At 45.6% G+C, this 23,821-nt stretch overlaps 1 protein-coding gene across 1 annotated transcript in view; it reads right to left on the reverse strand.

The window, feature by feature from the left end:
- The window catches only part of LOC8024511 (homeobox protein onecut-like), a 146,582-nt gene that overhangs the window by 83,258 nt on the left and 39,503 nt on the right, over positions 1-23,821 (reverse strand). The window contains exon 2 of the mRNA XM_040499364.2: positions 18,847-18,924. Within this exon, the coding sequence (XP_040355298.2) occupies positions 18,847-18,924 (78 nt within the window). The remainder of the gene's footprint in view (positions 1-18,846; positions 18,925-23,821) is intronic.

Consider the following 23,821-nt stretch of genomic DNA (forward strand, 5'->3'; position numbering starts at 1 on the left):
ACCTCATGAAACAAATGCTTAGTTAAATTCAACCTTGAGACTCACAAACTAACGCCACGCAACCTAAAACCCTAACGTACCCTTCAGCGGGTTAATTTAATGAGGGCGTTTCAACCAGAAGAGTCGGGACTCGGTTGCACCACTAAGCGATGTCAGATATAAAACCCTCCACTTTTCTTTTCCACCGTGTCATGAACTTAGTTTTTTTAAGTACAACGCACGAAGTAAATTTATCGTGCCCTCAAATGAAAAATGTTCATACACAACACACCTCGTCAATTGCCTGTTCTATTAGTCCGCAAAAGAAGTTTGTATCACACGTAAATTATCATTACCATAGTCTGTCCTTCACAAAAGCTACACCGTCTCACCATAATGAATGATCTAGATAAAGTAAATCCTTGTATAATCTCCATCTGTACAAAACCCGCACAAAGTAGAACTTGAAATTTTATATATCATATAGACCGCAGACTATAGTGTGGAAAACGTGGCATACGATTCAGACGAGTTCTCCATCGGCGTTGATGCATTGCCCGTCTAAATCGGTGTTTCGCAGCTTCTGTTGCAACTCGAGCCTAGCTTTACCTGTGAAAGGGGGGCCCGTTGTCCCTTGAGACCACAACGCGCTTATGTCCAAATCCGTCCCCCTTTTCCCAAGTTCCGAATCATCCCATTCTCTTTCTCTCTCTTTCTCACATTTTCTTCTTTCTCTCTTTCAGATAGAAAGAAGAGTGAGAGAAAGAAAGCAAGCAACAAGATGAGCGCGTGCACATTTCGAAAGACCATTCCAGTCACTCCTTTACAAATGCCCCCCCCCCCCCCCCCCCCCGCCTCATCCCCCTGCCGAAGTCAGATAAACACGTCCCCACTGAGGCTATGGAGCCTCCCCATTCCTGCCGACAGCAAAGGCAGATCGAAGTGCATCAGAAACTTCCCGCACGCGTCGCTGTACAACTCCCGAAAGCAGACGACCGGCTCGCTCGCGTCCCCGATTGAAAAGTCTTCCCGCCAGTCTCTTTCCATACTTGCGCGTCGAAATCGGGCGCACTGCTGGATAGACATACCGCAAATCCGCTGGGGAGATTTCGAGGCTGAGACGCCGTCGACGTCTGCTGAACTTGGCTACGGGGACAGATATACGTTGTCACGGGAAGGACCTGCTTTTGTATCTTACGCAACTTACGCGTGTGTCTGTCTTCTTATTTTTAGCTCATTTGTTGATGCTTTCTACACACACACATATATATGTATATATATATATATATATATATATATAGAGAGAGAGAGAGAGAGTTTTGACCTTTTTTTCAGACGAGTTTGATATTTTCTTTTTACAAACGGGTATTTGTAGGGATCCGTGCGCGTGGACGCATATTCACGTGCGACTAGACTTATTCGTGCCTGTCTGGCTGCGTCTGTGTCTGTGTGAATATATGTGTGTTTGTAGAGCTAGCGCAGGACATTCTTTGTGTCCGTGTGCGTGGTGCATTCGTTTGCGTATTACTGACTGTTCTTATGGACTCAGAGTTTATGCCACTGAACAGCGCGAATTTGCGCGTCTCTTTTTTGCCATATGTTTTTTGCGTGTAAGTTTTCTTTTTTTTTTTCTTTTTGTATTCGATTTTTTTTTGCTGCGGTTGCATTGGTTTTTTTTTTTTTTTTTTTTTTTGGAGGGGGGGGGGGGGGGTAAGTTTGGGCAGTATGCATAGGATCGTGTCGACAAAACTGGGTGTTATTGTGCGTTTTCGAGGGCGACTGTGCGTTTGTTTGTTTGTGTGGCGTTTGTATTTGAGTTTGCGGCGTTTCTGTCGGTAGGTTCGTCCGCCAAAGCGTCCCACGTAAGGAGCCATAACAAAATAGTGGGTCTTGATATGTCATCGCGCGCACGTTTTATATACATATATGTGTGTGTGTGAACGCGTGCGTGTGTGTGCGTGTGTGTGTATGTTACATCATAAATTATATTTCAGCCCACCAAAATAACACCTTACAATTCACAAATTCTACTAAAAAAAAAAAGCAACGGCGCCGGATGAATGGATGTTAATATTCTAATGGCTGTACCCTTTACAACTGGCGGTAGTCCTAGAAACATCTTTGCCAACTTTGAAAGGTCGGCTTCCTCCGCGCACAGCCGCGTGATGCAGGCAGAGTACTCTTTCCAGTGCGACGCCGCTGGGGTCCCTGGCGGTTTTAAAAAAAACACCAGGGCTTGGATTGTTATGTTTAAGATTCTCGTTCGTCAACATAGGTTCCTCCGCAACATGTTCATTGGCGCATGCTGCGAGCTCGTTGGCTGCGAATCTATCATAAATTGATTGAACCAGCCGCGCCCGGCATTCCTTGAAGGGACCATGAAATTACTTTTTTTGTTCCTTTTGCCAGATAACTTTTACATTAAACCTCCAACGTTCACTGAATGTCGAACAGGCATCCGTTTTCGTCTCGGTTTATTAACTTCTACACAAAAATATTAATGAGATATCGACTTTTTCTTTCTCTCCCACTGACCGCAAAACAAGCTGCGGCGTAATTTTGACGGTCATGACGTACTCTGGGACAGGAACCGGAAGTTCTCTCGGCAGTAGGAGAATGGCAGCATCAACGGCGGCGAGTTGGGGTGCGCCGGTAGGTTTTACTACGCTGATGTCACCGATGTATTCTCTGAATCGGCGCCTCTCATCGCCGCGATAGCCATGGACACATCGCAGCTGAGCGAAATTCAACGAGATATGTTGCGCTACAGCGACAGCATGGGACTAGTCCCATACACCGGTATGCCTGTTGGGAAATGCAGCGAGTCTTCCGGTGAAGACTCCAGAAGTCAACCCAACTGTCATTGTTGGCAAAAGGCGGCCAGTGTCAGTCGTTTGCAAAGCGACGTAGATGGAAACAAATTGCCGCGGCGTTTTTCGCGGTCTCGGAGATGCAGGAGCGAGCCGACGTTAAAAAAGATACGTTTGAACTACGACAGTGTCAGCAAGAGCCACGTAAATACCTGTTCACACTCCGAGCGGACGCGCGCGTTTGATCGAAGTGCTGGATTCGCGCTGTTGGTAAGCGCTTCGGGACCGATCTTATAGAATTGCAACTCGATACTGACGTGACACTAGGCAAAGGAAGGTTGGACCAGCGTTGCACGTAGCTTCCACGGACTATTATAGCTCAACAGTGTCGTGCAGTCCTGTCAGAATAAAAATGGCATACTAATTACAAAGTCTACATACCGTGTTACGAATGTAATTTATACGGCGTTTATTTGAGCTCTATATCACACAAAACAAGACAGAATCGACCAGAGTCCCTTTTCGACGACATTGTTTGTCAACACTGCCTCGGAAACCAAGGGGAAGAGATTGACCTCACTTCTTAATCTAAAATTGAGGTCAGCGATCAAACTATAATACCGGGAGGGTCCACAAGGGTCGCGCGGGAATATTCCATTCAGCACGCCAGTCGCTCGTGGGCAGACTGTCTTAGCCAAGTACCGTTGAAGCAACGCTGCGCCGAGTCGGAGTGCCCGCTAGGCCTATCTGCCGAGCTCGCCTGGTCGACGTCGGTAGATTCGTCGCCGTTGTAACTTTTCTCGGGTGTTTGTGGATCCAGCGTTCTAGTTCATCGTGGTCTGTTTCAAGTACTTTTTTCTTGCTGCTTGAAGTCGGGACGCGCGAGAAGAACACGCGGAAGAATAAACGTTCGTTGGTCGTCACGGCCAAATAACTGAACGACGCTGTCGGCCCTAGTGTCGTTGCTTCGTTTACCACACAATAGATGGCGCTTGGCTCTCAGCATTATCGCAAAATGGCTAGGTGGCATAAGCTACCGCCCGATCCAAAGGGCTCAGCCGCATTCATTCATCCATCAAATTTGGCAATTTTCGTCATATGTCTCTAATTATGCTACAAAATGTGGTTCTGAATATTATTTAACAAAACTTTTAGGAAACATTCGCCGGCTATTTATTGTTTACGATCGCGGTGCTGGTGAGGTAGGCTCTTACCCAATAGGCGACGTGGATTCGGCTGACGTTTTGCGGATACATAGAAGTGAAAAGGCATAGAGGTTTCGAAGGAAAGAAGGCGCAAAAAAGTCCAATTTCTTTTAAAAGTTCTATAGCAAAGATTTTTTTTTTTTGGCTCCCTATTTTTGCGTTTTTGTAAGTTTCTTTTCACACCTTTTACGACGTGCGGTGGATCCTGAGCCATCCGTGCGTTCGTGCCACGATCAACCGATTTGCGATATAAGCACGCCCATTGCCGCCGACACCTGTCTACACTTAATTCCAGCTTAAATCAAGATACAGCCGAAGCTGCAAGGTAATGGGACGAAATCAAGCAGCGTCCGAAACGCTACTCACTAGGAGGACGAAAATAATCCTCGGAGAAGGGGAACAAGAAGGACAAAGGACACACACAAACCTCCAAACGCAATTAGGTGACTAGTGAGGGACTGAAAAAATCCGCCTGGTCCGGGTATCGAACCCGGGACCTCTCCATTACAGGTGGAGCGCTCTACCCACTTAGCTTACTAGGAGTTAGACGTCAGTAGAGCAAACGGGTTTTATCAGCTGCCACCAGTCTAATACTGAAATAAACTGAAATAAAATAAATAAAGCAGCAATGCCTTAATCGCATTATAATCATAACTCACTAGGCTTTTTTTCTGTTTAGGAGTTAGTGTCAAATACTTTATGGAAGAGACACAAACCGGCTACCTATCGGCGTGAGGCAAGACTAGGTAAAGATAAGTTAGATTTCATAAAGGTAACACTTGCAGTGCGTTGATAATTACTGAGGTTAAAACGAGCGGAAAGATTTTGAAGAGTTTCTAGGGGCGAATTAAATTTAAAAGGCTCGGGCCCCAGATAGACGACGTGTATTCAAGCTTTGAACGTACAAGTGTTTTATAAAAAGTTGATTTCAAAGAGGAGGGAGCAAAAGAAAAATTACGTTAGCCTTAATAATAACCTATCCAATATGTATTTTCCAGGAAACATCAGATGTTATGTGTACGCCCAGAAACTAGTAAGACAACACAGAAAGCAAAGGAACATTGTTAAGACAGTAGCAGGGAGAAACTGATTGATTACGAGACGCTCTCATTACTTTGCACTTGGCTGTGTTCAGCTCCATGTGCCAAGTTTCACACCAATACAGAATAACGTTGATGTCAGCCGGGAGCTTGATAACATCAGTATCATCATTAATTTCACGGTGAATGACACAATCATCTGCGAAAGGGTTAATTGAGAAAGAAAGTTTATTCGGTGGGTCTTTAGTGAAGATTTAAATAAAGACATTCCGCCGGTCTTGTTCGCCCGCTCTAAAGCCGTCTACTCGCAAGGACCTTCCCCCACTAAGAGTCCCAACTAGAGCTAAGCTACGCTTCAGAGTAACGACACTTGGCCATCTTGTCGCTTAAAATCATGGTTGACAGTTACCTGAAGCTTTATCTGCAATCACGGGAAACGCTTTTCCGTCCTCCACAAATATTTATGCAGTTCGAGACCGCGCATACCGATATTACTTCAGCTTTCTAATACGGAATCCAATGCTGAGGATGTTGTCGCACTATTTAATCGCAAGGATCGGCAGTAGCATCTGTGCCTTTAATGCGCTATTAGATGACCAACCTTAACGGGCAGCCTCCGCTGTTTTCAATAATCGCTTTCGTAAATCGGAGAACAAGGTTGTTCCGGAACTTCACACTTTTCTCAAACGACACGAAAGCTCAAAAGACGATCGCGAAAAAAAAAATGAAAGCGTCATCGTAAACCGAAACACAAAATCGTAGCTTTTTTCGACTGTCTTTTTACGGAGTCGTCGTCAAATCGAAGTCACCACAGTCACCAACAGGATGACAACGACAAGGCGTCGCCTTCCACAATGCTTTGACTGCGCATGCACGCTCGAAGCTTGCGAGACACCGAAGCACGATCGAAGCCGGGAATCTCGCGCTAGAAAGCGGAGACAACCGAAAGAATCATTCCCTGTTGATCTCATATCCTTTCAGCGGCTCTAGTACGAAGCTACGCTCCCTGCTTATTTCGAGTGATTGATTTTAATGGATTCTGTGTCACGTGACAACCGTTCCAAAAGACGTGTTTATTTTTCTATTTAATTTGCCGCGTTGATGGATACTAGTCACCTCCATGGCATCATAACGCCGTGGGGGTGCCAATCAGTCAGACGCGAGTTGGTACCCGTGTACGTCCGGGCCGACTGTCCGCTCGCTTCCATCTGCCACGACCGAAACTTGGACCGACTAATTGATAGGCAGCGAAGCCATCTTCCGCGTGACTTGTTTCAGCTTATCTGCAACCACTCGCGCGTCACTAATTACTCCAGTCAAAGCGACCACATCGTTTTCACTGGCACTAAAAAAAAATGACAAAGTGTAAGGATCAAAAACAAAAGTACCGCAAGCGCCTCAGATTACATTATTATTGCAAACACCTCGTAAAAAAAAGAAAAAAACAATTTTTTTTTGCAGATAGTTTAAACAAAAGGCGAAAGCGTGGCAAAAAAAAAAAGGGAATCAAACACACACACACACGAGAAAAAGGTAAAAACACATGCGCACACCAAAAAAAAACTAGCTTTTTCTTTAATCTTATCATTCCTTCCTACATAAAAAGGGGGTTAAAAAACGCGCGTAAGAAATAAGATGGACGTTTTAAAAAGTGACAAGCGAGTTAGCTCATACAGCAAACAAAAAAATAAACGTATTCGGTTTGCTCGATCGAAATGAGTATGGGGGGGGGGGGACTCCGATTTGCCGCGCGACACGCTGCAACAGCGGTGTCAGTTCGAAACCGCGCCAAAAACTGGGCGAAAGAAGAGAACGCGCGCGCGCGCCGCTTTGGCGGGAAAATTGATTAACGAATTAATTAATTGGTGGTGGAGGAGCAGGGAGAGAAGGGAAAGAAAAGCGCGTGAGTTTTAATTAAGTGCGGTCGCGGAGGATCGCGCGGGAGCGACCAAGCTTGAAGGAGCCTCCGCGCGTGAAGAAAGCGGTCGGACTGCCTGCGCCATCTATGAACGCTTTCACCAAACCAAACTCGGCAGTATAACCTTTCCCCTTCGCTTCTTATTTTTTTATATATACTTTCTGTCTCGCTTTATTTTTTTCGTTCCTAAAGTTGGGAGGTTTCGCTGGTTTCGCGAAAGTTCTTGATTTATGGGAAGCGGTGTGCGTCGCTTTTCCGCGCGGCGAAAATTCCTCGACGGTATTTTTTTGTTTTTGTTTTTAGCTGAGCTTTCCTTTTGTGCCAGGCCACACAGTAAATTGGGAAATAGCTTTCGTAATCAACAGTCGTCGAAAGTAGGATGCTGCTGTCGCGGTTGGAGCCAACTCGAAAGTTTAGCGCACAAAGGAGAGTCGACTTAAAGGCTGATGGACTGACCGCCAACGTCGACTCGCAAATCAGTCAATCAAAAAATGAATCAAAGAAATCTCATTTACGCTTTTCTGATGATATGCCGTTCCCAAAATTTTTTTTTTCATTTACTTTAGATGCAATCAGCAGTCATTGGTCAACGAATTTTTTCCGAAGTCGACTATAAGTGAAAGTTGATTGAGACTGATCAATCGACGTGAATGATGTAACGTGAAGCAGATGTAAAGAATATTCGCTTTTGTTCATCACGTAAGCTTGGCAATGTTCGACACGCATTTTCGTGCAAGATACAGCGCAATATAGCGTAGATTAATTTGCTAAAATAAGATATGATGTACATTATTTGATGACGTCCATCGCCATCGTATCAAGGTGATAGACACTTCATTTCAATTCAATTTTATTTCCAACACAGTATAAGTAAAAAAATAAAAAAGCAGGTAAAATGGAAAAAGGAAATGGCCAGTACAGTAAGCTTCCTTTTCATGCACCTTTTTTTCTACAATTTAGTAAGCAAATACGTTCTGTAAAAACAATTACAGGATGCCCCACGCCGAGTAAGATACTGTCTTGTGATACCCCATTAGCACGGTCAGCACGAACGTACATATAGGTAAAACATATAAAATAGCGCAACAGGAACAAGGACAGGCGCTGTCCTGTTTACTTCTTGTCCTTGTTCCTGTTGCGCTATTTTATATGTTTTACTAAGATGAACTAACTAGCCCAACAACGTACCTTACTAAAGTACATATAGGTTCTAGGGCTCCGCCCTCCCCCCCCCCCCCCCCCCCCCCCCCCTCTTTCCCCCTTTTTTTTTTCGGGGTTCATTTTCCTCCAACTCCGAAGTTTATCTTTTTCTTCTTTTTTTTTTCGATGTTTACTTTTTTTCTTACGAATTAGGTGTTTTTGGTGTCATTTTTTTTTTTTTTTTTTTTTGCGTTGGACGTGAATTTGGCGCTTATCGAGCCTTACGTTAAAGAGAACATTGTTGTAAGGATTCTTTAACCTTCAGAAAGCATGTGCAGGACCTGAATTTTCGAAAAACAAAATAAGAATTTATATTAAATGAAGAACAAAACGAAATAAGGGTTCCGGTCCCCGAACAAATTTCAGGAGCGTCGCGGTCAGTTCAGTGCGACTGTCTTCGATGTAAATAAAAAATAAATTGTAATTTAAGACCTTCTCCTTTCCCCCCCCCCCCCCCCCCCCCCCCCCCGAAGTTTGAATTTTTGAAGGACAACTTCAACACGGGTTTTTTTTTTCTTTTCTCAAATTTTTTTTTTTTTTTTGATTTTTAAGAAAAGCTGCTCGGGGGTTAAATTTCGGGGTTTATCAGTATTTAATGAAAGACGGAGCCCCACAGGCTATAATACCGCATGGTCCCTTCGCAATCGGCAAATCGTCCCGCGCCCTAGGGTCAAAAGCGCGCGCCAACCGCGGAGGATTGCGAGGGGAAACGCCGGCGACAATACAGGTCCCTTCGCTAAATCGCGGGAATATTTCTTGCTTCTTCTCAAATGCCTGTATCTTCTTTTCACTAAAAAGTTTGCAATCCAGTCTGAATTTCCCCAGTTCATAACAGCGAATACAGCAAGGGTGAGGGAAACACCCAGATTTTCTGTACATTGTAAATCCCATGGTCCCATTCACACTTTCTGCCGGTGTATCCTCTTCGCATTATCTTTTCTCTCGCTTTTTATGTAATTTATTTTTTCTTCAAAATGCCAGGTAGTCCCTCGCAATAAATATAAAGCTTTATACCTTTCTAGTCTCATTTTTGTTTTTATTCATCCAAAATAAACAAGCATTCAAAGATGAGACACAATCCGCCAATCCAAGGCAGCCAATTGTTTTGCGTATCATGTATATAGTAGAAAATAGGTAATAGATATTAGGTCAAAACTTTTGATGCGTGTTGTAAGCAACGTCATACACTACCGGAGAGAGACCCTAGAGTCAAACTTGGATCCGCAGAAAAATTCAAATTGAAGGCTTAAAGTGTGTCACTGTTGTTGCACCTTTTGGCAGTAATAAAACCTGAAAGAAGAAGAAAAAGGTGCCGAAGAAATTTAGCGCACAACATGACTGCGCGGATTACTTGCTCCCAAATTAACCACGAAGAATATTCTTATAAAGCTAGAAACTCATTAACCAAGCGGGGAATTAAAATGTCTTACCAAGTTATAGAACTTTAGTACTTTGAGGACGCGTGAATCGGTTCTTTAGACAATACCCCGGCCATGAGACCTTAAAGTTTTCGGTGTATTTTTCTGAGGTTTTTCGTCGCTAAGCCTCGCCAGCAAAGCTCGAAAGATCCCCGGCTGCTTAAGTGCTAACTTGTTTACAAACAGTTCCAGCTAACGCACGCCGAATGTTGCTTCGCTCTAATCATTTTAGCGCTCACAACTTTGGAAGTCCACTTAAGGTTCGGAGAACTTCCTGCCAGTTTGAGACCGTTTTGTTGCAGCGGTTAGACTTACCCCCCCCCCCCCCCCCCCCTTTACAAACAAAAGAAGAAAAAAAGGAACGTCAGGGTAGTTAGTGTAAAATATATCTAAACAAAACAATCAAGCAGGGCCTTGCATTTGTGGCTTATACATAGCAACTAAGCAATATCAGTAGACTTCGCACGAACAAAATTTTCAGGCATATAATAAATAACATTATGCCAGCGACAAGGGAAGTTTTCGACGAGCTAAACATAAGCAATTCGTTTTTCTTTTTGTTTTTGGTGTTTATCTGAAAACAAACTTGCCGAATCATAACTCCTGCCCGTTTCGATCTGAATGAGCATCGTACCGGCGTGTACCACAACTGCGTGATGCACGTTCAAGACCCCAAGTTGGCAGTGATACTGCACTGGCTAAAATGCTCATCTACAGCTACGACACTGTGCAGACGCTCAGTGGGGCTCAATCTTTCACTGTCGTCTTGTCCCAAAATATATAGAAAGAAAAACCCTGTAAGTTTATAATATAGCCCCAATTCTTCTTTGCACATGACAATACGGGTGTGTAGGGGACAGTGCTTATTCAGTCATAAATGAACTGTTGACATTGTTATTTAGCTTAAACACTTCTAAAAAAAAAAAAAAGTGGGTCAATTTTAAGAATGCGAAATCTCACTTGCTCTTCAATTGCAAAATATTACGGGATGCAATTCGTTTATACAAGTTGTGGTTCTAATTTAACGATGCATTCGAAAGTTTTAGGCGTAGGTGCCCCACCAGAGCACAATAAAAATACCAATCAAACCCGCCCCTAAAAAATAAAAAAATAATAAAAAAACAGGGATATGACGACATGAATAAAAAGAAATGCTCCCATCTCTACCAAAACACAAGTGTGTAGACTTTTTCCACCGTGCACCCGAGAGCAGCCACATACAGAATACAAAGTTGAACCGCCAATGTTAATTGTCTTCGTCTACAATCCACTGATAAATACGAGCGAAGAGTGTTACGATGATAACATTGGCAAATTACGAAAAATCGAAACAGAAGGTAAAGAAATTGTGCGCATGGCTCGTCACGGGTTGTAATTTTTTTCGTGCAAGGCGCAGTCCAAAGCCGAGAAATATTGCAGGAGATAAGAGTTCACTTACACGCGCTACGAAACATGATCATTTAAAACAACCTCCTGTACAAAAAAAAAACAAAAAAACGAATGGCAACTGATGGCATTTTTGACGAATAGCTTGTGTTATATATAGACAACAAACCGCAATTTTATATTATTATTCCCATTATTTTTACAATTCCCGTGACTTAATGTCCGTGTCAAGAGCAAATATATGTATAATTTTTAAGTGGGAGGCAAGATGACGGCGGTGGCATGAATCAAAATTAAGAAGAAAAAAAAAACCGAAAAGGGGACACTTGCTCATCCAAAAGATGCTGCCACACTAGCAAGTGACACCAGCAACACTGAGGTATAATAAGTTTACTTCGCTGACCATGATGTATAACTAAGAAGTCGCGTCAACCTTTGGTGTAAAAAAAAAACGTTTAAACAAAGCGTAAAAAAAAAAAGAACAGGGAAATGTTTTACAAGTGGCATTTGCCGCAGAGTTAGCTAGCTGCCAAGTTGTTTTCGCCTGTCTGTATAGCGCGTCATAAACTTTCGGTGTCCAAGACAACTTTGAATTTTTCTTCCCGAGACATCTTATCATAAGTTATGCTCGAAAACGTTTCCCCTTCGCTTATTGCTAACCTGCAGAATCGCTAACTTTTTTTTTTATTATTTTTATTTCATTACGACACAGTTGGTGAATCTAAATTTTGATACTTTTTCTCGAGACCAGCCACGTTGGGTGACGGCCGATTAAACGTTGCCAGACGTAATTCCCCAAACATCCAAGTTTAACGGCAACGGGGGCAATTTCGGTTGTCACCAACTCTCGCATCAGACTCCTAAAAAACAAAAACAAAAACCACGTGCACGGTGGTTTTACTTCCGCCGAATGGACATCACGGCGTCACCACGGCTGACCCATCCTTCCAGTGGCGGTCAGCAAAGAGTCGCAGCGATGACCAACTATTTCGGGAACGCGGTACCGCGAGCCTTATCGATTAACCCCCCTCCCCCACTCGCCTTTTTCCCCCAGTCACCCCCGAAGCGCTCACTTCTTGTCTTGTCTGTTTGTTTATATTTTTCGTCCGACGTGAGTGTAACCCTACAGCTTCCGCGACTGCGAAGTTCAGACACCCGCGAACACACTTCAACCAACCGACCGGCGGAAAGCGCGGGAAACGCGCTCCTTTTTCCGCCAAAAAAGTGGCGGGAGAAAAAAGAGGGAGGAGAAAAGGGAGGGTGGTGCGAAAAGCGGGGTAGATTCCCAAGGTTCGATCTACGGGGTTCACTTCCCCGACTGCTTCAATCGAGAAATTCGATGGTCTCATCCACGAGGTCGATCCGCACGCGTGCTATATACACTTTGTACCCTTACCCGTTTTCCCGCTCTCCTTCTTTTCCCCATTAATTGAGATTCCAGGTTGGAGGAGAAACTTGAAAGGGGGAGGGATACGTTGCCTTTTAATTGCTTTTCAACGACTTCAAACTGAGCCCCCCCTCCCCTTTTCCCCATTCCCCCTTTTCTTTGCACCGAAAGCCAGGTATGCGGGGCACCTAGCTGGGGCGGGGCGCATTCGTAGTCGTTGCCGGAAACCATTAGCAGTTCGGGGCCAGTTGTGCGAGGCGGTCCTTTTGCCTTCGCTCGGCACAACGTCACAAATTCCCGCTGCCGGAATCGAGTTCTCCAAAAGTCTACGCGCGCTCCGAGTGTGTATATATATATATATATATCGACGGGTGTTCCTGTCAAGCAACGCTGGCCCTCTGTCAATCTGCCGCGTGCTTGCTCGCTCATGCATCCACCCGGACCCCACGCTCGGAAAAGTTCGCTCGATAGGTCGTGTAAAACGGCGGACTGGGCACTCGCGTTTTCGGGCCCCAACGGGGGGCAGTGCTTTTTCTCCAAAAGCTCGCCGCTTGTAGCGTAGTGTTACGAGCGTTTTGTGAGTTTATTTCCCGCTAAATTTAGTGAGAAAATTAACGTCACGTGACCTATACACGAACTCAGCTCTGTTACGCCACGGAGCGGTGGTGGCGCGTCGGGCCCACTTCCGGTCTGGGGCTGTGGGCGGAAGTCACCGGAAGTCGCCACGCGGGACGTGCATTCCTGTGTTGTTTTGGAAGAAACCAGACAAAAAGCTGCCTTCTGGTCAAAACGCCTTGACTGGGGCTGTACCAGAGAGAGCCGGGAAAGGTTTGAAGGTCCGTTTTCATGTGTTCAGTGCCTGCTCGGTTCGTCGGAGAATGTCAACAGGTGCTATGAAAAAGGAAAATCGAACGCCGTCGGACTACGGTGGTTTGTGCGGGAAGCACTTTGGGTCGAATGCGCGGATACTTCTGGTCGTCAGATTTATTTGTTTTGTTCCAACATGAACCTGGGAAAGCCGCCAAGTTGTACGGACCACCTGCGGACTACGTTCAGTGCGTCTTCAAATTCAAACGGCAGCCTGATCGTTCGAACTCTCGTCTGCTCTCTCAAACGTTTCTGCATGTTGTCGTCTGCTCAACGACAATTATTGTGTAAGCGCACCCTCTTTGTCCTTGTCTGATAAATAATTCTACTGTTTGAAGAACCAACGACGCTGGCATTTGAGGGGGGAGGGGGGGTGTTAGGACAATATATGTTCTGCCAAGTGCGCCTGCTTTTATATATATATATTTTTTTTTTTTTAATTGTGTCTTCAAAATAAACCATTCAGTTTAAAGTTACACCGCGTCCTGTCCAGTTCTCAATTCGTTTTCGTCCCCGTTGTTTTGGCGTGTTACGCCATGATAGTATACGAAGCTGATCAATGTAAAGGCGTGTTTCTTGCGAGTAGTATGATTTGGTCATAATTAGAATGACCGTTTTCTGCAAAATAATTATGGACCTGAGATAGGCGTCGTGTAGGTCGTACCCCAAGCTTCTGTACAGGATGTTTCATGACTATAATATATATAACGAAATATATATCATTTTTATTGCGTGATAGTTAAAATACTGCAGAGTAAGCTCTTCACCTTATATGTCAAAAGACTGGTGAGTTTTCCTCCGGACCCGCACGAAAAAGGGTGAGCCTTTCTCCGGTGAGCTTTTCTCCAGTGAGCTTTTTTTCCAGTGAGTCGCTCGCGAGGCTTCAGCGTCTGCCTGCCGTTTGGGGGCGAATCGAGGATGCACTGACGATGACGTACCACACGCAGGCCTCATCTTTTACGTACTATTCAGCGTTGTACAGTACACGTTCCTCCAAACCAGGAACGAATTCTGGTTTTTCGTTCTTTCTTAACCTTTGGAACGAGTTCCCGTCACGGGTTCCAGCAGTTCGAAAGGAACGCGCTCCCTTTACGTCTCCAAGATTAGGGAGTTTTAGTAGACCGTGTTTCCCGCTCCGCTAGCCTTCCGCTACGAAGAAACCGCCACTGCGCCTGCGCGCCGATGGCCTTGGCTGTAGAGTTCCAGGTAGCGGAGGGACTTAGCGGAGCGGAAAACACGGTCTACTAAAACTCGCTATTAGAACGTTTCGTCACCTTCGAGTTGGTTGGCGTGTTGTAAGGAAGGGAGGCACTCACTTGATCGAATGACGATTTAGCGAACGCCCATGTCTCACCGGATGACACTTTAGCGAGTAGTCGGACACCGCGAAGCGGCGTTTTCGGGTGGGCCAAATGGGCTCACGTTTTTGTATTGAGCCGCCGCAGACTGTCGCCGCGAAGCGCCGTAAGCGCAGCGCGGCGGTTGGGTTAACGCGCGCCCCCGTTATTCGCTAAAACGTCGATTCGCTCGAATGTCGCGGTTCGCTAAAACGTCATTCGCTCGTGTGATATGGACACGTCGTTGGTGCCACAACGCTGCAGTCAATTATGTGCCCGGTATGCACAAGTTGTTCGCCTTCAACAACACTGCTCTCCGCAGTTTTTTTTTTTTTTTTTTTTTTTTTTTTTTTTTTTTTTTTTAGTATTTGGTTTGCACAGATTGCTCGGATGGTGATCATGACCGATAGGAACGTCGAACCACTTCGTACAACAGAAATTATGCGGAGCAGATGAAGCGTTTATGGAATTTAATATCTTTATACTGACTCCTTTGTACTTAAAAAAAGCAGAGTATAGACCTTTGCATCGCTTATCACCCGGGCGAAAAATGCTGAGTCACTGAGTTGTGGACGCATGCCCAGCGTCCGATATACCACACAGCAGATCAACAGCGCATGCTCAGAAGGAATTTCACAGCCCAGCAGACAAAGATGGCGGAGCGCAGAAGGCAATTTTTGCAAAGGTCTATAATACGGCAGGCAGTCTCAGACACAGAATGCCAAATATTTGGTATAGCTGTGTGTTGGGTTTACTCGTTCTGCGTTTGTCCTTGGCGCCTGTCTAGAATTGCTCGATGTCTTTGAGCCCTGTTATAGGGTTTTCGGTCTCCGCTCCTACGTCAATTTCGTCAGTTATTTTGGTCGAATCGGGCTATAAGTTGCATTATAGTAATTAAAAAAAGGAGAATAATTTTTTTTATAGTAATAACGTCGTATTTTTTTGGCATTGCTCTGCCATCTGGATGCCGCTGCGGCAATATAGGCCTTCCCAGAAAATCCCACGAGGCCTTTCGTCAACCCGACATTACATCGCGCGGCGCGGAGAGCACTGTTGCATTGCAGGCTGTGTGCAGTCATTTTCGAAGCAAACATGTGTTGAAAGCAATCGTTCTCGGACCGTGTTTGACAGCAGAAAATATTTTCATCACGTCTGCAGCGAACATCGTGCCTTTTGGATGGATAGATGGACATTAAAAGCCCTTTGTAACGGGCGGCAACTTGCGCCACCTAGCCTTTTGTTTGATGTGTGAGCAGTGCGACTTGACTTCACTTCCAGCCTAATTTTTCGCATAACACCAACGCAAGTGGCGACGATAAACTTTACCGCTTACGATGACGTACCAAAAGGCGGCGTTTCTGGTTTATTTGGGGACTAAAAAAAAAAAAGCGCCGCGGCCCCCGAAGCACGCGTGGTTCAGACTCGGCCCGACAGATGCCGTTAGTTGGCCGCTCGAGGTTCGGACCCCGTCGCTGGCGCTGCAACCGCGCTTTCGGCTCCTGCTTCCGCCTCGATGTCCGGAGAGACGGGAAGTCCTTCCGGTTCTCGTCCGTGCGTTTCTGTCCGCCGACTGACAGCCGAGCCGCGTCCTTGAGTGTGACCCGAACCCGATCCGAGCTGACGACGCCGGCCACAGTGACTCCGACTGCTCGACTCGTCCATTTTGTGATGACGTTTGTACCTTCGAAGCGACGAGTTAGAGGGCGAAATGCGCGTCTACCGCCGTGACTTCGCGGTGAAAACGGGATTCTCGGTGAAAGTGTTCGCCGCGAGGCTTAGCTTCATCCACTACCGCGTCCTCGTTGTTCAGGACGCCGGAGACGCAACGCCAGGACTCGTCCGTTGTGACTCTCGCGTAAGTCCACGACTCGGACAGGTAATGCGATTGAATCGATTACACGAATCGACGTCGAAACATTGTACAGTTTCATTATTCGCGTCGGAAGCGATACCTTTTCATCGACGAAACGCGTGAATGCGTCTGATGTTTCCGAAAATCTACGTGAAATAGACACGTTCGCATTTTAAGCCGCGGTCAAGCTGCCAATACGTCGTACTAAAGACCGTCTGCAAATAAACTGTCTGAGGAGCGTTTCTTCCTTGTACGGATGGTCACATTGGTCACGCAGAAACACTGGATGGATGTCATGGCTACACTTTTTGTAACGGGCGGCAGCTTGCGCCACCTAGCCCATGTCTAAACTGTCTGCAAACATGTTGGAGCATGCACATGCATAAAAAAAACGTGCTTTTCTAACGCGGTTAAGGCCCGTCCACAGCTGGTTTTGTCATAATGTCCGCGACTAACACAGTGTTGTTGTTGTGTTTTTTTTTTTTTTTTTTGCTTTTCTAGGATGTATGCTTAGTTTGACTGTGTGGTTTTATAAAAAAAAATTGCTTTGTCACATTCGCTAAAATAAAGATTTTGAGACAGGATGTTACTCGTGCTACTCCGCAAAGAGTAACATGGGAAAATGTAACTATACTCCGTGTCACTAAAGTTGCCTGCAGTGCAGGCGAAGGCAACGGCAGGCGAAGAGAGAAAGTGCGACCACCAGGAAGGCTGGACAGGAGGGGAAGGCGAGGGGAGAAAGGGAGAGCACTAGCTACGTTAGAGGAAAGAGGAGGCTTCTTTCCTTCCCCCCCCCCCCCCCCCCCAAGCCTTCCTAGTGCTTGCCCCTTCACCCCTCGCCTAGCGTTGCCTTGTCCTCTACGGCACGCAACTAGTGACATTTGGTATACAGTCCATTACATTCAAAGGAACGGGGGTCGTGGGTTTCACACTTCTCGCTTAAATAACTTTTCAGCGTTGTTGTTGTTGTTGTTTTTCTTTTTTTTTTTTTTTTTTTGCTGGTGCCGCAAATTGTTTTGACTGCGGAGCAATAATAATATGCTTTGGTCTCCATTCTTAACTTGCAATTATTAAGCTGCCAGTAACTATAGACCGTCGCAAATTATCTGTATGCATTATCCGACCATCCAAGGTTTTTCGTAGCACGGAATTCTGAGATGACGTAGACTGCGGCAATAGGGAATCGTAGTAGACCGTTTCCGCAGCCCGCTAAGCACCCGGATAGCGCTCCGTAATCCGCCACAAGACCTTGAACTATGCAGACAAGGCTGGCGGCGCGCATGCGCAGCTGCGACGTTTTCTTCGGGGATACCGTAGCGGAGGAGAAAAACGATCTACTACAACTCCTTAATGAGTCATTCTGCTTACGACTCACCGGTAAATACGTGACATTCACTTTAAACACGTGTACGGGAGCGCTTGGTTTTTGAATATTGTTTTGTGTAATAAAACAACACCTTTTTTGTTTCGATGAAAGTGTGTGCTTAGTGTTTGTGCAGCGGCTCGGTTCTATTGGACACCCGTCACGCTTCCAAAACAATGTTGTGTGTCTGGAGTCCGTTTTTGTTGCGAACATTTCAGCGTTGTTGAATTTTCGGTAGTCTCGTAAAAGACACGCGAAAATACACCGCCGTAAAATATTGTCACGGGACCAAAAAGAACTTGTTATATATTAAAAAAAAATGTAGCTCTTGTTTGGACATTAACATACAGTAACATACAGTACATAGAAGTACATTTTTAACATTTTTCATAAATATGTGTTTATGTTTCTCTCCATGAGCCGACCGCACAAGAACTCAGAATCTGTATATAAAGATCACTGCAGCTGCTATATACAAAAGGGATTATATGAACAGCGAAAGTTTGTTTTAACTTGTATGCTTGCACGACCCTAATCTAATCATTATTCGAAAGGATACAACATAGCACCTTGATCGGAAGGTTACTTCAAGAACGGGAATATTAAAACCCAGTCCTTTGTTTTGCTTACTCTACTCGCAAAAGTTTAGTATGCAAGAGTAGCATTCTTCCTCCAGATCAGTTGAAAATCCACAAACACACTAAAACTTTTTTTTGAGCTGGCATTTTAAATTTCACGTGTTTTAAGTCACGATTAAGAAACGCGTGAGTTGTTCCTCAAAAGGCCGAGCTAAAAATTGCATTTACAACTGGGTACGTCCAAACATGGCTCTTCTATGTATAAGCTAATGTTTACTCGGCCATTCAACTCTACTTCTATAATTGTCGACCTGTCCGTAGTTTTCATGAATTCATTAAGGGACAAACTTTGTTGTTTAGGTGGTATCGACTACACGAGTACACAATCCGTAGGGCCTAGAGTGGTGACGCGGGCAGTTGGCGGCAGGCGTGCACTCAAAAGCATGCAGGCAGTGTTCACGAGCAGGCAGTGAAGAAAAGAAAAACGTGTGGGCGACAAAACTCACTTGAGTGTGCTGTATACAGGCTGGTGGTGCGGGCAGGGCACGCCGCGTCCAGCTTGGGGCTCTGAGCATTCATTTTCACTGCAACACACACACACACACACAAAACTGCAATGAGACAATGAATGCAACGCCCCGCAAGCGCCAATGCTACTTACCCTCACTTAAAAAAAACGCCGCAATGAAAAAAATAATTCTAAAGGGTTTATTTTTAATGGTTTATTTTTAAAACTTTTTTTCAGCAATATTTACGCCATTAGGCGCGATTGAGGTGCAGAATGTGGAGGTTGCAGCCCGCTAAGCCTCGCCCCGTGCTCACAAGGTGTTTACATCTCTCATCGGCTGGAGAGATGATTGACGCGTGAAAGGTTGGTTGTAAATTTGTATCTCCGTGCCGTAATAATATTTTAAATCGACTATTTTTGTATGCTCGAGAAGTAAATATTCAAGATAAAGTCAATATTGTTTTCAAGTGTATTCTGTTCTCCCGCATTGGTTTGAAACGTTAAGAAACATGGCTGCCGACGTTTGCAGAGTGTTGAACATGAGCTCGTCAATTTTTTTGAGAGTGCGTGTCGTTTTGAGTTCACAGAGGTGTTTAGAGGAAGATCACATCAACCGACATGGTTTTGCAGCAAACAACTGTCGCTAGTGCGCGCCTCCGGAAGAGCTGTGCAGGTGCATGGCAGACGACGATAGACGGTGGTGCAATAGCATACGATGTCGCAGGCAGCCGCGCGTCCGCGCACACAACTAGGAGGCGTTGTCAGACACCAGGGTATAAACGCGCCGTATGTCGGGAACGGAAGACACCTGGCATGTTAGAATGTTCGGCCGAAGAGCCAAGCCAATCCAGTAGTAATGGGTGGGGGCAACTAATTTGTGGGCGGAGCTTAGAGCGGACCGTGACCTACACCTAAATTGCGTCTAACAACGTAAATATTGCGCGATTTTTTTTTTCTTTTCTCGTGGAACAATTACGAAAAAATATGTGTCCCATCTATGCAGTTTGGAAAAAAAAAATTTTATTGCAGTGTTTTTTAAACGAATCAGCACGGCTTTAGTTTTACTAGACCATTGCGATAGCTCCGATAAAAGGGAGTTTTAGTAGATCGCTCTGACAACTTCAATACGGATATCCGACACTTCGCAAGCGCCTTTTGCGCGAGCATCCTATCGTGTTCGGGTGACATTATGAGAATTCTCAGAACAGTCTACTAGAACTCTCAAGAATTGGCTATGCCTTTTCGGGAAGCTACATTTGGACGACCACAGAGTACATCTTACCGCTAGTCAAAACAACCAATACGAATTGCTGGCAGACAAGTCGCATGCACCGTGTCAACAAAAACCTTTGCAATTTCTTTATTTTCTTTTTCCTTGTGAGCGTTAACGATTGGACTCGATAAAAGATGTGTTTGGAAACAGGCGATACTGCGGTAGTTTTCCCGGGACGCCGAAAGAGCTGGTATCGTTTTGTCCGAAGACAAAGACGTCGGCGTTCATTTCAGCAAAATAAACTTTATCTCTATCATCTTTCTGGCCACGCACCAAACTATACAACTCGCCTAACGTAAAACACACATCACAAATCAAAACTGATTCACACACACAAAAAAAAAACAAGACAAAAAAACTAACTTTAATGTTTTAATGTGTTGTATACAACAAAATATATTCGTGACGTCACGACAAAACGGTGGCACTGATTACGTAACGAAGTGCGCGCAAACAGCTTCTTCTTCGATAAGTCCCTCCTGTGCATGCGTGCTTTACAACAACACCCACTGAAAAGTTGCTTGTTTATAAACGGTGGATTTGCGGGCGCGGGCTCCCATACAGCCGAGTTTTAGCCTGTCCTCTGAGACAACGTGTTCAGACTCCGATGTATAGCGAACACAATTTGCACAATCCGGCTTACGGCGACTAAAACCCGAATTCTCTCGAACCAGAAACGAAGTATGACTCAGAGCTCATATACTTCGCAACCGACCCTTCTGACATCATCGCAACCCCTGTGCAAGAAACAGACGTATTTACGTTCCGTATAGGAGGAACGCCCAGAAGACGCATCCCAATGCAAGAAGCATGATCCAAATAATAAGACACACCCTCCGTTCCTTATCAAACTGTCACTGATTACAACAAGACGCGCAAATATTCAACGGTCATCGTTATTTCGGTAACCAACGGGAGTACCGGGAACCAAACTCAAGATATCTCCACAGAGTCGCCACAAATCGCAACCACGAATCCCAGCGCAAGCCACGCATTGATATATCGAACCCCCACCTTCCCACCCTCCCCCTTACCCTCTAAGCAGCGACAACGACCGCTTGTGTGTCTATCTCGTAACACACGCTGCGTCTCCGAAGACAAATTAAACCCGAAGCCAGCATTGGAAAGCCAGTAATCGCGTACGACACGGGTCCTAACGTCCGCCCCCCCCCCCCCCCCCCCCCCCCCGGGTCTACCGTACCCGAAGGTCTCGCGTAGGGGCGACAGCGGTGCTATCCCTGACACGTATATTAAAGTGCCGGCATTCCTCTGCGCTCGACGTGTGCGGTTGTGCCCTTTGACGTTCGGTCGCTGTGCGGTCGACAGGGGAAAGAGGGGAGGGGGGTTCATGCTTTTCATTGGCTTTTCATTTTCTCCGCCGTCGACAGACGGACTCCCACTGCGGGTCCCCACTCCGAGCCGGGAACGCGGGCGGCCGAGACTAATAAGCGAGATTCTCAGGCGACTGCGAGCGTGCTCTGAGGGAGCTTGAGCCAAGCTCGCTTTGCTTTCATTTCTACTTCGAAGTTCTATCTCGTTGATAGTAGCAGCTTGCTGGAGTTGTTGTTTGTATCTTGGGGTCGGGTTGAAGTGCAGAAACGTTTAAATTTAATTTCGCGTTCTTTTTTTTACTTTTTTTGTTTTTGTTTTTGAGTGTTACCGTTGCATTGCACATACGAGCGCGCCTCGTGTGTGTGTGTCTGTGTTTGTTGCGTGAATGTGGGACTTATTCGTATCTGAAGCGGGGGGTTTTGCTCCAATTTGCTTAATTTCAACGCGCGCGTTGTGTGTGCGTGTGTGTGTGTGTGTTTCTGGTTCGTACCTTTGCAGTTAGGGTTCTGCATAAATTTAAATTCACTTTGGAGCTCGTTCCATAGTGTGTTGTTTTCTATGGTGTTGCTTTGCGTAGGCTTTTATGACGAAGGGAAAAGAAGAAAACAGCCCACGTGTTTTTGTGTAAACTAAGCTACCATTCCAATATTTAAATCAGGGTTCGATCTTTTACTCTCCCTTCCCGATATGAGTAAATCCAAACTTTCACGGAATGGAATGGTCGGTATACCTGTGTTTAGTTCCTTTTCCGCGTATTTATGTTTTCCGGAGACGCAATCTAAGTCACACATACCCACCGATCGCGCGGACTAACGATACTAGAAAAATAAAAAAAAAACTTGCCAACTCTTTTCGATGACGACCTCCAGATGCTGCGCTTCCGGGACCGTGCTTTGTGGAAACGCGGGCGTTGTAAGCACTAGTAAACAAAGTCACGAACTTTTGTTTTGAACAAAGTCACGAACTTTTTTTTTTTTTTTACATTTTGTTTTAAAGGAAGCATGCAGTGCTATCAAATGCACGCGAGCAAAAGCGTGGTTCTTCGCAACAGTGGTTCGCAGTACAGCTACCAAAATAAGCCGCGCTTCAGACATTCTGGTCCTCATTGCTGCAACTCATCCAAAGCATTTCTTTCATTATTTTGTCTTCTAGAATCGCAAGACAACTTATTTTTTCTCCGGAATTTATAAAACAATTCGCTACAGAGTAATTACAAACAATGCCCGACCTTCCCGACACCCTTTTTGAAGCTGAAGGAGCCGCATTTTCGAATCGTTAAAGCCGTAGCCACTTCGCTCATACACCGCATATGTACGCTGTAGACGAGGAAGAGAGAATTTTATGCGGACACGCCTGAGGCATGGTCGAAGCACGTTGCCTTCGTGCATGCTTCGATCATGTCTGCATACAGTTTTTTTTTTATTTTGTACGTTTCTTAAATTTTCACGGACTATGCACCAAATCACTGTTTACGAACGAGCGTATGTCTGCCCACACCATGGTGTGCGCATTGCACGTGCGCAGATACCATATTCGAGTGAGGGTGAGGAATTTGCGCATGCGCAGTGTCGACAGCAGCGCCACCGCAGTGGTGTGACGTCAGGGAGTTGAGCTGGTGTGTATACTGTCGAGACCGGTTCTAACGAAGTCAACGGGGATCGGAAATCACTTCGATATATCCGGTATTTCGTTATAACCGACATCGGTTATAACGAAGTGCAAAAGGGAATGGGAAATCGTGATCGCTTCGCTGTAGCTGCTATTTTGTTACAACCGAATTCGCTATAACCGGTCTAAAAGTAAACCCTTCTTTGCATTTTTTTTATTCATTAAGGGCGCCGCCATTTTGAGAACCGTGGCGCCGACGACGACGCCTAGCGGCTTATGAGTTGAAATACCGGCTGGTCGTGGCTGCAGAGCTGTCTGCGGGTATAGACCAACACGCCGCTTTGACGTCACACTCCTGCGGTGGCGCTGTTGTCGCCACGGCGCATGCGCAGAAGCTTCACCTCTCGCGAATCTGGTTTCTGCGCTTGCGCAGTGCCCACACCTGGTGTGGGCAAATGCGGAGTTGTTTGTAAACAGCGTGTCGGTCTATACGGAACAGTGTGGATCAGTGGCGGAAGGAACTTGGTCGTACTTGGCTATGGTATGGGTATGGCTGGAACTTGGCCGGTGGAATCGAGCTGACTAATGACGGGCCATCACCTTTCCTCCTCGTAGGAACGAAGACGGCGAAGACGGTGCAGTGTTTGGATCGAGTTTCCGAAACGAAGGGATATATATGTGTGCAGTTTAGCGCGTAGTCTACGCTGGTAACGCTCTCGGCTTTTGATTGCTGCATCTTGAGCGATGACACGTAGGCGTT

This window comes from Ixodes scapularis, unplaced genomic scaffold, assembly GCF_016920785.2.
Source record: "Ixodes scapularis isolate PalLabHiFi unplaced genomic scaffold, ASM1692078v2 PGA_scaffold12__126_contigs__length_90152505, whole genome shotgun sequence".
Lineage (NCBI taxonomy): Eukaryota > Metazoa > Arthropoda > Arachnida > Ixodida > Ixodidae > Ixodes > Ixodes scapularis.